The sequence below is a fragment of the Mytilus californianus genome, unplaced genomic scaffold (genome assembly GCF_021869535.1).
Source record: "Mytilus californianus isolate M0D057914Y unplaced genomic scaffold, xbMytCali1.0.p SCAF_6, whole genome shotgun sequence".
Taxonomy (NCBI): domain Eukaryota; kingdom Metazoa; phylum Mollusca; class Bivalvia; order Mytilida; family Mytilidae; genus Mytilus; species Mytilus californianus.
In genome coordinates, this window is record NW_026262712.1 from 5624075 (window position 1) to 5640457 (window position 16383).

Here is a 16383-nt window from a genome sequence, read left to right on the forward strand (position 1 = left end):
AATTCTATAGGGGTCTAGGATGAAAAATTTTGTCCTGCATCTATCTTTAGTTGTAATCTCTGTCCTGCCTTTTCATTTTTCACTCTATTCGGTCCTGCCTTTTTTTGTTATTAGTTTATCCTGGTTTTTTTTTTACAAAAATTGCCTGCCTTTTTTTTCCCAAGTTGCTCTTCCTGCCTTTTTTTTACTCAAAACTCCTGTCCTGCCTTTTTATTTCAAATTTCATTCTACGCCCCCCCTCCCCGGTCGGGTTGTTGTCTCTTTGTCACATTCCCTGTTTCCATTATCAATTTCATAAACAGAATTTAGTAGTCTCTTTTGTGCTAGAACGGTCACATTTCAATTGGTCTCTGTTAGACAATAATCTCATTTGTTATCAAACACCAACTTCTTATTTTTACAGTGCCAAAAAAAAAAAGCAGAATGAGTGTGCACCGTTTTTTATTACAAACTACAGTCTTAGGTCAACAGTGTTTCTCCAATCCGAAATTCTCCTATTATTTCATATGCAAACACATTGTTTTAAAAACACTACCGAAAACTTATTTGAGGTCCGATTTTGATGAAATTGTTAATGTTAAACTCATAAAATTTATGTGTACAGTTTCTTATAGTCATTAAGAAATATTTTTATGACATGTCATTAACTGAGAAATCGTTATTGTATAAAAATATAGAAATTTAGTGTCAATTTTTGCTAGAATTAAAGAAACATTATTAGTATAGAAATAAGGAGATGTGGTATGATTGCCAATGAGACAACTTTCCACCAGAGTTCAAATGAAGTGGATGTAAGCAATTATATGCAACCGTACGGCCTTCCACAATAAGAAAAACCCTTACCGCATGGTCTGCTATAAGAGGCCCCGACATGAAAAATATGAACAATTCAATTGAGAAAACTAATGGGTTAATTCTGTATGTATGTACCTGTCCCAAGTCAGGAGCCTGTAATTCAGTGGTTGCCAATTGTTGCTGTGTTACATATTTGTTTTTCGTTCATTCTTTTGTACATAAATTAGGCCGTTAGATTTCTCGTTTGAATTGTTTTACATTTGTCATTTCGGGGCCTTTTATAGCTGACTATGCGGAATGGCCTTTGTCATTGTTGAAGGCCGCACGGTGACCTATAGTTGTTAATTTCTGTGTCATTTGGTCTATTTTGAAGAGTTGTCTCATTGGCTAACATACCACGTCTCTTTTATAATTTATAACAAAACAATTTACGAAAAATAAATATGACAAACATGAACCAACCACAACCACTGAGCTACAGGCTCCTGAATTGGAACAGACACATAAAGAATGTTGTGGGGTTAAACATGTTTGTAAGCGCTCAACCCTCTCCCTAACCTGGGACAGCTTTTTTTTTTAGTCCAAACACTATAGGTTTCCGTTGTTTTTCTTAGCGTAATTTGTCCTTATCTCCCTTGCCTATTAATTTTGCCCTTACAAAATTTGTCTCATCACAGCGTAGAAAAGACTCCTCAGTTCCGTTTGGCTAAGGAAAACGTATTATTTTGCCTTTGGAATAACGCAGAGTGCACGAAGTATCTAGTTAAAAAAAAAAAAATTACCTGCTGCACACATCGGCCAATCGGGATCAATCTTATTCACTAAATCGTATTCTTAATTCCGAATACGTTATCGTCTTAAAATGGCTGTGCCAATAAAATTAATTGGTTAATTGTAACATGAATAACATTGTTACAATTTTAAAAAAAATACCCCCAAGAATTAATAAAACTCGCACCATAGTTTAGAAGTACTAATCACTTCTAAGTCTATATTATTGAGGTTTATTTTCAGTACTGAAAGTTACAGCATCAAACAAGTGCCGGTGGAGAAGAAGCTGTATCACATTTTTATTGGTATTATTTTTGATAACAAGGTCGTTATAGAGAAACATGGCCGCTCCACCAGTAGGTCGATATAAAATAGGTACGTAAATGTAGGTCGTTATAGACAAACATGGCCGCTCTACCAGTAGGACGATATAAAATAGGTACGTAAATGTATGTCGTTATAGAGAAACATGACCGCTCCACCAGTAGGTTGATATAAAATAGGTAAGTAAATGTATGTCGTTATAGAGAAACATGGCCGCTCTACCAGTAGGTCGATATAAAATAGGTACGTAAATGTAGGTCGTTATAGAGAAACATGGCCGCTCCACCAGTAGGTCGATATAAAATAGGTACGTAAATGTAGGTCGTTATAGAGAAACATGGCCGCTCCACCAGTAGGACGATATAAAATAGGTAAGTAAATGTATGTCGTTATAGAGAAACATGACCGCTCCACCAGTAGGTCGATATAAAATAGGTACGTAAATGTAGGTCGTTACTGACAAATCTGGCCGCTCCAACAGTAGGCCGATATGAAATATGTACGTAAATGTGGGTCGTTATAGACAAAAATGGCCTATCAATCAGAAGGTCGATATAAATTAGGTACGTAAAATGTAGGTCGTTGAAGAAAAAAACCTGGCCTCTCCACCAGTAGGTCGATATAAAATAGGTAAGTAAATGATTCTAGGAACGTAAATGTAGGTCGTTATAGATAAACATGGCCGCTCCATTAGTAGGCTGATATAAAATAGGTACGTAAATGTAGAACGTTATAGACAAACATGGCCGCTCCACCAGTAGGACGATATAAAAAAGGAACGTAAATGTGGGTCGTTATAGACAAACATGGCCTCTCCACTAGTGGGTCGTTATAGACAAACATGGCCTCTCCACTAGTGGGTCGATATAAAATAGGTACGTAAATAGAAGTCGTTATAGAGAAACATGGCCTCTCCACCAGTAACTCGATGTAAAATAGGTACGTACATGTAGGTCGTCATAGAAAAACATGGCCGCTCCACCAGCAAGTCGAAATAAAATAGGTATGTAAATGTAGGTCGTTATAGACAAACATTGCCAATGAACCAGTAGGACGATATAAAATAGGTACGTAAATATATGTCGTTATAGAGAAACATGGCCGCTCCACCAGTAGGTCGATATAAAATAGGTACGTAAATGTAGGTCGTTATAGAGAAACATGGCCGCTCTACCAGTAGGTCGATATAAAATAGGTAAATAAATGTAGATCGTTGTAGGGAAACATGGCCACTCCACCAGGCACTCGATATAAAATAGGTACGTAAATGTAGGTCGTTATAGACAAATCTGGCCGCTCCACCAGTAGGCCGATATGAAATATGTACGGAAATGTGGGTAGTTATAGACAAACATGGCCTCTCCACCAGTAGGTCGATATAAAATAGGTACGTAAAATGTATGTCGTTATAGAGAAACATGGCCGCTCCACCAGTAGGTCGATATAATATAGGTACGTAAATGTAGAACGTTATAGAGAAAAATGGCCTCTCCACCAGTAGGTCGATATAAAATAGGTACGTAAATGTTGGTTGTTATAAAGAAACATGTCCGCTCCACCAATAGGACGATATAAGATAGGTGCGTAAATGTAGGTCGTTTAAGAAAAACTTGGCCGATCAACCAGTAGGACGATATAAAATAGGTACGTAAATGTAGGTCGTTATAGAGAAACATGGCCGATCAACCAGTAGGACGATATAAAATAGGTACGCAAATGTAGATCGTTAAAGAGAACCATGGCCGCTCCACCAGTAGGACAATATAAAATAAGTACGTAAATGTAGGACGTTATAGAGAAACATGGCCGATCAACCAGTAGGACGATATCAAATAGGTACGTAAATGTGGGTCGTTATAAAGAAAAATGGCTAATCAACCAGTAAGACGATATAAAATAGGTACGTAAATGTAGGTTGTTATAGAGAAACATGGCCGCTCCACCAGTAGGACGATATAAAATATGTACGTACATGTAGGTCGTTATAGACAAAATGGGCCTCTCCACCAGTAGGTCGATATAGAAAAAAGTACGTACATGTAGGTCGTTATAGAGGAACATGGTCGCTCCACCAGTAGGTCGATATAGAATAGGTACATGTACGTACATAAATGTCGTTATAGAGAAACATGGCTGCTCCATCAGTAGCAGGTCGATATAGAATAGGTACATAAATGTAGTTTGTTATAGAGAAACATGACCGCTCCACCAGTCGGTCGGTATAAAATAGGTACGTAATTGTGGGTCGTTATAGACAAACATGCCCTCTCCACCAGTTGAACAATATACAATAGGTACGTAAATGTTAGTCGTTATAGACAAACATGGCCTCTCCATCAGTAGGTCGGTATAAAATAGATACGTCAATGTAGGTCGTTGTAGAGAAACATGGCCGCGCCACCAGTAGGTCGATATAAAATAGGTACGTAAATGTAGGTCGTTATAAACAAACATGGCCGCTCCACAAGTAGGACGATATAAAATAGGTACGTAAATGTAGGTCGTTATAGAGAAACATGGCTGATCAACCAGTAGGACGATATAAAATAGGTACGTAAATATAGTTCGATGTCAGTCGAAACCATATCTTAAATTTACAGAATTAAAACCCTTATGTTCTCATCCTAGATGATGGAAATTTAGCTCTAATGCAGGTTCAGTTCAGCAAATGTTCTAAGTACCACAAAAAAGATAACACACGAAAACCGTCAGTCAGACTAGGTAACTGACTTGAGACATGCACATGGATATGTGACGGGGTTATCCACTTTTCTGTTTATCTCAACCTTTACTCTAACTTCGATCTATGGACTAAAGATACACGCATAAAAACAAACAAAAGCAATAGTACAAGAGAAAACACTTCACAACGGGTTCATGCAAAAACAGTCATGAACATAGCTTGACAACATGATATTATGCAATATATACAATAAGAAGATGTGATATGTTTGTCAATGAGACTACTCTTCACAAGAGACCAAATGACACAGAAATGAACAACTATAGGTCACCGTACGGCCTTTAACAATGAGCAAAGCCCATACCGCATAGTCAGCTATAAAAGGCCCCGAAATGACAAATGTAAAATAATTCAAACGAGAAAACTAACGGCCTAATTTATGTGCAAAAAATGAACGAAAAACAAATATGTAACACATCAACAAACGACAACCACTGCATTACAGGCTCCTGACTTGGAACAAGCAGATACATACAGAATGTGGCGGGGTTAAACATGTTAGCGATGCCCATAACAAATTATATAGAATCGCAAAAGAAAGGCTAAGTATTTTCTTCAAAAATATACACTTGTGAATTGATATTATCTTCAAAATAACCAGACGCAGCCATTGAACAACAATGGTATAATTTATTAATTATCATTAAGTCTATTACGTCAGACAGACTCAAAGGAAAATTCCTAAACTCCTGATTTCAGTCTTATTAGTCTTGTGTTCTCATGTTCGCTGTTCTTATTTTCACAGTTTGATTGTAATTGCCCTTTTCAACAACTCAAACTGTGGTGTTGAATGTAGATTTTTAAGCTGTTCTGTGTTAAGTAATTTTTACTCGTTTGTGTGTTCTCAAATATTTGTAATCATTTTATGTCTATAACACATTGGAACACCTTTGCCGGGGTTTGCCAATTGAGTTATTACACGCATGTCGTGTGCCCACGGGAATCTGTATCACACGTTTCCTTAAGGCCATGGTCAACAAGAATGGCTTTTAATTGAGTCACTCCTTTCGTTTCGTTATATAGTAAATATCGAAATTATATAAAGATACATTTCAATAAAAGACAATTATTACGTTATCATTCAGGACCAATTACAGAGAAAGACACACTGATTGAGTATGCCATAACACCAAGAAGTACAGTAAAGTCCCTTCAAGTAGGAGATGCTATCCAACATTTAGCACCAGGATCGGAGGAAAGCAGTTTATTACCCGACATCCGGGAGGTCTTGCCACTTATACAGAAGATGCCGGTTTATGAGGACGATGTATTTATAATTGCACATGCTAAAACAGGTAATTTATAATTAAAAATTACTTAATTGGAAAGTAATATATATTGCGTTCTTTTTATGAAGTAAAATTCAAAATGAACTGTATAAACTACAAGTTTCAGGAAATGATAGCCTTTGTTAGTCTTCTATCTAATTTTGGTTAAATTGTATGTTTCGAAGTTGAGTGTGGCGCCCATTTCGTTGAACTAGTATACATTATTGTTTATTGGCCAGCTTAAGGTTGCAATTCTGTAAATATAGACAATGCAATTTCCCATAGGAACTCCCTTTGCGGCTAAAACTGTGACACTTTTACTATGGAGTTTCGTGAAAAATAATATCCTAGAACGGAAAGTTTATATGCACTACTATTTTATTCAAAGGTCAAAATATAGGGCTGTGCGGCATATTTTCAACATTGCCCTGAACTTCTAAGAGTTTAAACTTATACTAAAATTCTATACTACCCTTACCTCCATTTTTGGACCTCCTAAGAATTAAAATTTAGGCGCTACCATGTTTTTCTATACTGGTTACATTCCCAAGTGATGTCTCTATGAAATGAAACACAGAGATCATACATGGGAACCAGTATGTTAACAAATTAACATATCTATGAATATTATATATCTCCCCAAAAGAGGCGTGGTTTGAGAAACAGCTGTATTTACAAAGTGCAACCTTAAGCTTGCCTTCGTGTGCTGGAATTTTTCACTGCGTTGAAGACCCATTGATGACCTTCAGCTGATTTCGACTCCTGGTCGGGTTGTTATCTCTTTGACACATTCTTTGTTTCCGTTATAATTCTATTCCATAGATAATGCATCATCCTTAAGATACACATAACTTATAGAAATATAGATAAACAGTCTGAGGAAGTTCTACAGACTTCAGCAAAAGACAGATTCCAATCCCCACTTGTTTATCTATATTTTGCTGATTCTTACCAATACTAAGATACATGTAAATGTGTCGTCGAAGGATAAAAACAAACACATATTAGATGTATGTCTCGTGAAAATAGTTGCGCATGCGGGATTAAAGCGTGCTGTTTAGTTTGTCGTTGTTGTTGGCTTCAGCAATTGTTAAAAGATAAGATCACTTTTTTCTATGACACAGGCGAAATTTAAATTTGTGTGTTAACAGTGAGTGAAACATAAAATTTATTTTTTGTAGAAATTTATATAGACATTTCGCATTGTATTATTACTCTTGACAGGAACTCATTGGACATGGGAGATCGTTAACATGCTAATGAAAGGTTCAACAGAATACGAGAAGATGTCAAAAGCAAGAAGACAGCTAGAGTTTCATTACCCTGACGAATTCAAAGACATGCAGAGACCTCGTGTCTTCAATTCGCATCTCCTTTTACATCATATTCCTAAGCAAGCTATTGAAATGAAGTGTAAAGTTATTGTGGTTCAGAGAAACCCAAAAGATACAGTTGTGTCTCTGTTTTACCACATGAAGGCTTTTGGGTCGTTTGATGCTGAAACTACATTTAGTGAATTCCTGTCATCATGGTTGAAGCTAGGTTAGAATTTTATCATTAACAATGTGAACCATCTTTTGTTGTCCAATTGTGTCCTTTTTCAAATCATTACATATTGACTGAGTTTGGATTTGAATGGCGGTTGATGCTTTCATAATATTTTAGAAGACGTTTAAAGTTCAGGTGATTCTCTTAGTTCTTATATGTATTGATGTGTATATTAGAAATGATTGTACTAGTCTTGGGTATTATATTGTTGCCTTTAGCGTTATGACATTGTTTTATTTTAAAATGACAGTCAGCAAACATCCTAAATTTACAACTTCCGTCGGCTATCCGAACATTCCCGAAGTCCTGCATTTAATGATTAATTGATTGCCGAGTTCTTCCTTTGGAATTGCCTTGATTTATGAGATCTTAGATTTATAATGAACAAAATCTTCAGTTGATCTTCTGAACAAAAAAAGAAAGTTTTATCACAATATATGGAAGCGTGCTGGGATCTGACAATATGTCTAACTAATAAGGAAATATCGAGACATCTCTATTGCTTGAAAAATATATGTAACGAATTGACAAATCGTGTTACCGCGTCAGTGTTTGAGAGCATATTTGATCATGTATTAATTGATTGAATATTGGTATTTAACGCTATTTTCAGTCCTCTTCTCTCTTTTTTTTTTTGCGGAGGAAGCCGGAATTTCTTATAGAGAAACGACGACCTTCGTCAGAAAAACTTGGTAGGATCGCCGGCCGGAGTCGAACACTTCTGGCACTTGCGGGGTTCGTACTTGCAACCTCAGTGTTGACATACTAGTGATACTGTAAATAAACTCTACTCGAGACTACTTTGTCACTAGGCCTCGCCTTTTAAGCATACAAACTGTAGATAATTATTGTTTTAAAGGCAATATTCAGTGCAATTTATAAATGTTGTTACGGTTTTGGTTAGACATTAACGAATCTACATACTGATTATATTTTATTTCTGATTATTACAAAAACAGATTCTAATGAGGTACCACGACGGGTGTCATTATTGGAGTCGGAACTGCTCTACCACTTTTGGTGCACCTAAGCATGACTTAATGTTTATGTCGGGACACGTGCTGCTGAATTTTGATTTTTCCATCTAGTGTTTTGTGGACTGTTGCCTACGTCATAATTTCCTGTCTCCGTCTTTTTTTAACTTTTGATTTATGATTGGCCCTTGGTATCTGTTGACATTCAATGCAATAATCATACTTTTCTTTCAATTAAATGTAGTTAATTAATCTTTATTATTTTTTCAGAAACAGACACAAACCACAACTGGTTTTATTATACCAAGAAACTACAAGAAATGTTATATGACCAAACCGATTTACCAATACACAACGTGTACTACGAAGATATGAAATCTGTAAGGCATTTGGAATACACCTTTTTTACAGGTTAATTAGTTGATGTAAAAATACAAAACTTAACAAGTAGTTGGAATTCCTTTGGTAATGAATTATACCCTTCTGAGAGTTGACTGAGCGTCAGTTGTTGTATCGCTGAAAGTTGTCCGAGGAATATCATTTTACACTATAGGATTAGTTTGAATCTATAACAATACATTTATAGGGAAAACTAAACTACAAAAATATCTTGTTATCATTCAAATGAATATTTTGTGTTTATTATCAGTGGCGAATCCAGAAATTTTCATAAGTAGGGACCCACTGACTGCCTAAGAGGAGGAGCTCTTCATTCATGCTTCAGTGATTTCCTATATAATCAACCAACTATTTCCCACAATAAAAGGGGGGAGGGGCTCCTTTGCGCCTCCTAAATCCGCCTCTGATTATTAAATTTAACGATGATATTTTTTAGCGTCGAGCTGTTTTGTGTTATTAGCGCCGCCATTTTGTTGGTTGCATAAAGTAGTTCACTCAACGTCGTCTATCGTCTATCAAAAAAAAAAACTTTATGAGCCACTACCGAAAGCCCTCTCGACCGTTTTGTATTCTTGCGAATCAAACATTAAAACAGAAAGATTATCTGACCGAACATGCCTGCCAAAGGTTAGGTAACGCTTCTGAAGTTAGATATTAAAAACACAAAACAACTAAAAATGGAATAGAGATTCACTCTGGTGTATCATTTAGAAGACATGCATAATATTTGAAAAGTTTGCAAAGGGGATAAATTCAATTCAAAATAAATAATTTTCCCAAATATCGACTTTCGATCACTACTTGCATATGGTGTGTACATGTATGTGTATGACTTGCCTATGATGTGTACAAGTATGTGTATAAATAGTGTGTATGTGTATATAGCATGTTTCTTTTTTTTTTTTATTAAGAACCCAGTTGATGAAGTGAGGAAAATCGTGAAGTATTTAGGTATTAACAGAGCTGACGACTTTATACATCAAGTAGTGGATAAATGTTGCTTTGATAATCTAAAGAAAGCTGATAACACCAAAGTAGCTGCTCTTGAAGGAGTTCCGAAGCAAGCATTTTCATTTATGTATAGAAAAGGTAAAGTTATTGATAGTTAATACAAAATGTACAGATTGTGTGAATGGGTCGGATAAATGGAGATAAATCTTAAACTCAGTGATTCGTTTTTTAATAGTTTGGTTCCCTCAATGCTTCCTAAGCACTCATGTCACATAAAATTGAAATATCCTATGTCTCTTAAGGAGGTAGACCTTTGAAAAGGGAAATAATTATTTAAAAACACGGTATTCTAGGCCTACCTCTTTTAGAATTTTCTTAACATTCTAGTCTAAACTTTTAGGGGCCAGCTGAAGGACGCCTCCGGGTGCGGGATTTTCTCGCTGCATTGAAGACCCATTGGTGGGCTTCGGCTGTTGTCTGCTCTATGGTCGGGTTGTTGTCTCTTTGACACATTCCCCATTTCCATTCTCAATTTTATTGTATGTTCAAAGAACCTATTTTGCAATATGCATAGATTTTCGTGTGTTCTGTAAGTTGATATTTTAAAATATTAGCCGAGAGCCACTAAATTAACTTTATGTCACTGAAGGTAAAACTTATTTAAAATAAATTGTCCCAAACTGAAAAAAATAAATGGATGTTATGAATATGGTCTTCGTTTGTGTTTGATTGTGTTTGTAAGTCTGATTATAATTTTAAGGAGTCGGGTGTTCATGGTCGTTGTAGTCTGTTGTGCCGTTCAGTATTGTTTGGTGATTCTTGTTATACTTTTTATGTATGATGACGTATACCAGCGAACAAAATCATAAGACAAAAAGGACGAATAGGTTGTTGCTCTCACTTGCGGCATACGGGTATCTTAGTAACCCCTTTTGGCTGAGCCAAAAAGATGACGAAAAGGGAACCAGTCTAAAGGACAACATACTACAAATATGAAAAATGTCAGAACAACCAGGATTCTTAGAAATTTAAACAGACAACTCATTATAGGATTGATCAACACTTACCAAAGATGAACTAATGTGAACATGAGTATATTAGAAAGGGCCAACAGCTTCTGTAAAACCAATCATATAAATCATCAAATATAAATATCCCAGCAGTAGTTATTACTTGTAGTGGCTACTGTTATAGTACAAATGTTGTCATAGACACAACTAGTTCTATCATAGTTATTTAAATAAAAGTTGAATAAAACGCTTATATTTTTTAATTGGGCTTATGTTGCTCATTTTTAATCTTTCTGTGTAGAGTTGTGTAGTCTGTTTTTGTCTTTTAGTCGTATTTCAATTTTTGCCATATTTTTGTCGGTTTGTCTTTGTGTTTTATTGTGCCTTTGGCATCTTCTGCCAAATTCCGTTTAAAGACATAGTTATGTCAGCAAACCAATCCTCTCGCCTGTAATCTGAAAGTATACCACACATCTTCCTTTTTTTCAAATATACTTTGATACATGCACTTATAATCTAGGATTGTGCCATTAAAGCATGCTTTGATTTGACAGCTCTGAATAAGAGCAAGTAAAATAAAACAAATAGGAACAAATTGCATGATATATTGTAATTATACATATTGCGGACAAAACCCTTATGTTTTCTCATGTGTTCAGTTGAAAAGGGTTATTCTAATCTTTTATCGTTTATGTCCCTCAATCATAATCATGCATTGTTCGTGGTGTTTTCAATAGACTGATGCATGTTTGTTCGTCTTCTTTCGTTGGTCATGGTCGTATGTTTTTACTGACTTCAGTACTGATGCTCACTTAATATTTTCACCAATTATTAACAAATGAAATAACCAATTTCGATGCACTTAAAATATGCTATTCTTAGTCCTTCGTATAACTTTTTAAACACAGTATTTGCATCGTTTTAAATATAACTTGGATTTCTTTGAATCACATTTTTTTCAATCTTATTGATGTATCTAGCATTTTAATTTCATCGTTGATCACCTATCATTTTAATTAATGCACACAATGCATGTTTAGTTTACAGCTTTTTACAGAAACTATGCTTTAACACTGTTCTCTTAAATCGTGTTTGCAAAGAGTAACAATAATTAAATCATTATATCCCGATCCAATAACTAGTTTTTGGTCTGTAACGCCACTTTAATCACTCTTGGTTATATCGTGGCTGTTAGTTTTTATTAGCGGAGGAATACGGAGTACTATGAACGGACAACCGACCTTCGGCAGGAAAACTGGCAATCCTAGTCAATTTAGATTGGAGTCAAACGCACCTTGCCACGTGGTCAATTTAAATTAGAGTCAAACGCACCTTGCCACGTGGTCAATTTAGATTGGAGTCGAGCGCACCTGCCATATGCGGGGTTTGATATCACAAACTCAGTGTTAACACGCTAGTGATAATTTAGATGAACTTCTTAGACCACTGGGCCACCAAGGCCCCTGTATTCCACTCCAAAGAAGAAGGTATATTAGTTTTAAGTCCATGTGTGAGTCTGCACATATCACATTTTAGTCGCGTTGCTAAATAATTATCGAGCAATAGATACCTGGTCGATATATATTGGTACACTGCTATTTATATTTTGTTATTGCAGGTGAAGTTGGAGATTGGAAGAACCATTTTACTGTCGCAGAAAATGAAGAATTTGACAGAATTTACAATGAAAGAATGAAAGACATTAAGTTCACTTACAAATATACATTATAAACAGTCGATTAGTCAATACAACATTCTCACATCGTTCTAAATGTTTTGTTTTAACTTTTTTAAGTCAATGCAGTGAAATTTTGAACAAGTATTGTTTCATACAATAAACCAAAGAAAAGACTGATGGTTTTTTATTGTTCATGCATGTTCAAAATATGATTTTTTATTAATCATTCATTCAATGATAAAATGATTTTGGTTTTCACAAACTAACAATACAATGAAAAGCTTGCTTGTCTGAGGAAAATAGTAGTAGTAAACTTATCAATCAATGAAGCAGGCATATAAACAAATCATCAGTAGCACTCAAATCAAAACAGTTGGTGGGGCCTCGGTGGCCGAGTGGTCTAAGTAGTCGAACTACTGTATCACTAGCCAGTCAACACTGAGGTTGTGAGTTCGAATCCCACACGGGGCAGGTGCACTCGACTCCAATCTTAATTAAATAGGATTGTCAGTTTTCCTTCCTATTGTTGGTGGTTCTCCCTGGGCACTCCGACTTCCTCCACCAATTAAAACTGACCACCACGAAATAGCACAATAGTGTTGAAGGTGGCGTTAAACACGAATCAATCAATCAAAACAGTTGTAAGGTTAAATGAAAAACGATGTTGAAGAGCATTGAAGAGGTATTCCATAAAGTAGTTCCAAATACGGCTAAGCCTAAGGCTATTGGTGCCATTGGGTAGAAATTCTTAGTGTTCAAAAAGATAAAAAATAGATATTTTTTTACTATAAAGAAGATAAAGAATAGGTTCGGGTAGAAGTAATAGGAATCACTTGCATACATGGAACAAAGAATGAGTTCAGGTGCATGGATAATGTTAGTATCTATTAAACAGACATGTTATCCCTTGTTTTTGATGCAAAAAAGTCGGTTTGTATTTTCTTATAACAACAAGGGCTCCACATTTGCTATGGGTCCCAGAGCCTACGTATATGGATGATCTATATACCTACAAGGGAGCCCTATACCTGGAGTCTTGGGCCCAATCAGTGCAATGCTCATCCCTTTCAGTGGTGCCCGAAGTCTAATAACATTGCTAAAAAGCACATAGCCGATAATTTGAAGCCCGATATGCAATAACGTTGCTCAAAAAGCCCAGAGCCGATAATGTGAAGCATGAAGTCCAATTACATTGCCTTAAAAGCCCAGAGCCCATAATGTGACGCATTAAGTTCAATAACATTACCTAAAGAACTAACGCCGATAATGTGAAGAACGAAGTCCAATAACATTGCTCAAAAAGCCCAGAACCGATAATGTGAAGCCCAAAAGTCTTATAACATTGCTCAAGAAGCCAAGAGCCGATAATGTAAAGCATGCAGTCCAATAACATGGCTCAAAAAAGCCTTGAGCCGATAATGTGAAGCATGCAGTCCAATAACATGGCTCAAAAAGCCTTGAGCCGATAACGTGAAGCATGAAGTCAAATAACATTGCTCAAAAAGCCCAGAGCCGATAATGTGAAGTATGAACAGGACAGTACGTGATTATATTGGTTAAACTATTCATTGAATTACTCTGTTGGGATTTAAAAAATATTAGTTTACACTGTAATTTACTGGGTTTGGACCGAAACTATATGGTCAACTTGAATGGCGTGCTATTACTTTTTTCCGTCCTTTTTCGTTACGACCTCAGTTATTCGGTCGGGATAGTGTCGTGGTGTCTGTCCGCCTTTTACACATTTTCTTTCTCAACACTGGATTTGAAGAAACTTTAATTTGGACACTTACTGGATTGTCTGATAAGCATTTGATATTTATATTGTAGAAGATTGAATACATATTCCTGTTGAGATGAAGCTATGAGACTTTTAGCTTGGAATGGATGGTAAACTTAACTTAACTGGTTCATCAGCTGGTTACACAACACATGGTCTCATAAAAATATATTTTGTTACAAAGTAGAGTATCAGTTTTGTTTCCTAAATTATGGTGAACAAAATTGTTGGTATTGGTATGGATTAATACTGTGTAAGCCAAACTACCAACTAGGTTAAAAGTTAACAAGTAGTTCAGGATAGTAAACTAGTTCCTCTGAATGGTAGTTGTGGGTGACTAGTATTCAAGAAGCAGCATTACAACGGATGCAGCAGAATTGTGATTGTGATCAGACACAGGATTAAAATACACTATACACTAGTGGGATAAAAAAGTAAATAACATACCCAATGAGGACATTTAATTATATGAAACACACGGATACAGTGATGTTAAGCAAGTCCTAGATTGAAAGTATACACCTAACCGTACATAATAGCTTAAACTATATAAAATGGTATAAAGTAAAATAAAAAAAAAGAATATAAAATTCAAAACGGAAAGTCCATTAACAATTGGCAAAATCAAAAACTCAAACACATCAAACGAATTAAAATCAACTGTCATATTCCTGACTTGGTACAGGCATTTCCTTAAGTAAAATTGGGTTGCTGTGTATTAAATACATGTATACAAATCCATAAAGGTCTGTTGGTAGACCTGATATCATTTCAGTGTGTTACCTGACATAACTTCAAATGAAGCCTGAAACCGTTAAAGTAACACAGGTGACTATTAAAAACTAATTTAAAAGGATTTTTTTTGTAAATCATAAGCTAATCGGACAATTATGATAGCTGTTTCTAATTTTGACATTTTTTCATGGTTTAAATAACCATTGTTGTAACGTTAACACTTTAACCCCGATCTGGTGTTTTAAAATAATTTTTAAACAAATATAGATTTGGTGAAAATTGAATTCTTCGTGAACATATAAAATCCCCCGTTCGGTATGTAGAGTTACAGATTCTTGTAGGACCAGGGCCATGCTTTGTGCACCCTAAAGACTACATGTATTTGTAGTAACTGTCTGAGTGGTCCGTATGTGGCTCTTTTCTAGGTAGAATTTCTGCTCTTCCCTACATAGCCTTATTTTCCTGTGGCAGTCAACATTTTCTGTCCTTCAACTCTGTCGGCCTATACACCTTGCACAATATAGATATTGCATTAAGTGTTTCGTTGTTCTCATCCTGATTATACATAAATAGTTACAACAGGATTTTAGGCAAAATCTCAAAATTCAATCAATCAATGTACTTTCGTTTGCATCAACTTTAAAGTTATTGAAAAAGGAAGCTATTTCGTAGTTTCTATAACTGCTCTGTTCGAGGTCCACAAAAATTTGAATATAGGCAAGAATTGAAGGTCTTTTGTCTTTTGTCCTTACTAAAGAAATACACGAATATTGATGTACTCAAAAAGTTAGTCGTGAATTTTTAGTCATTCATATAGTTCTATCACATTTTTAAAAGAGTTATATAAAAGGGAGAAATGGGCTGCTAAATGCGAGCTTGCATTCAACTTGTGTAGATTTGTTAAATTTTTGTATTCGGAATCTGTTTTTGCCAATTATCAGATAAGGTTAAAACAAAAGCTGTTTGAAAGTAACGCATGTGGTATTGTAATAGTGATTTAGGTATTCGAAAACTTTTCGAAGCTTTTTAAGAAAACTATACTTATGTTTGTCTTAAAATAAACACTCATACTTTTCACAGTCAGTGTGAATCTTATTTATTTAGATATGGCTCAGTATCAAGCAACCTTTGACCCTACTTGTGAAATATTTTGAAGACACTAAGGAAATGCTCTAAACAAAAGCTTTTTGAGAAAGCTACTTGTTTCATCAAACGCTCATATTTTTCACCAGGTGGCGTGTCTCTATGTAAATATTGGTTATTTGGATATGGCTCAGTGTCCTATTAAGTCTTGTGAAATATGTGAAAGTTCCCCAGGAAACAGGTTCTGCGTAGACTGTGAGCAGTATTTTTGTAACGTATGTGAAATAACACACTTAAAAACAAAACCGTGTAAACATCACGTTT

At 35.5% G+C, this 16383-nt stretch overlaps 2 protein-coding genes across 17 annotated transcripts in view; both read left to right on the forward strand.

The window, feature by feature from the left end:
• The window catches only part of LOC127706418 (sulfotransferase 1A1-like), a 90263-nt gene that overhangs the window by 53708 nt on the left and 20172 nt on the right, over window positions 1–16383 (forward strand). The window contains exons 2-7 of one of the 6 annotated variants that reach the window (XM_052211045.1): window positions 1810–1941; window positions 5719–5928; window positions 7126–7443; window positions 8694–8803; window positions 9734–9911; window positions 12402–12635. In XM_052211045.1, the coding sequence (XP_052067005.1) occupies window positions 1908–1941; window positions 5719–5928; window positions 7126–7443; window positions 8694–8803; window positions 9734–9911; window positions 12402–12514 (963 nt within the window). In that variant the 5' untranslated portion in view covers window positions 1810–1907 and the 3' untranslated portion in view covers window positions 12515–12635. Of the gene's footprint in view, window positions 1–1809; window positions 1942–5718; window positions 5929–7125; window positions 7444–8693; window positions 8804–9733; window positions 9912–12401; window positions 12636–16383 lie in introns of those variants that run through there. The other 5 variants (XM_052211047.1, XM_052211046.1, XM_052211051.1 and 2 more) reach the window with 5 other exon arrangements.
• The window catches only part of LOC127706416 (sulfotransferase 1A1-like), a 139961-nt gene that overhangs the window by 46779 nt on the left and 76799 nt on the right, over window positions 1–16383 (forward strand). For 2 of the 11 annotated variants that reach the window (XM_052211034.1, XM_052211028.1), the window contains exon 1: window positions 2954–3021. The exons of 4 other annotated variants lie outside the window; for them this stretch is intronic. In XM_052211034.1, coding sequence (XP_052066994.1) covers window positions 2988–3021 — 34 coding nt within the window. In that variant the 5' untranslated portion in view covers window positions 2954–2987. 5 more of the 11 variants (XM_052211042.1, XM_052211032.1, XM_052211037.1 and 2 more) reach the window with 3 other exon arrangements.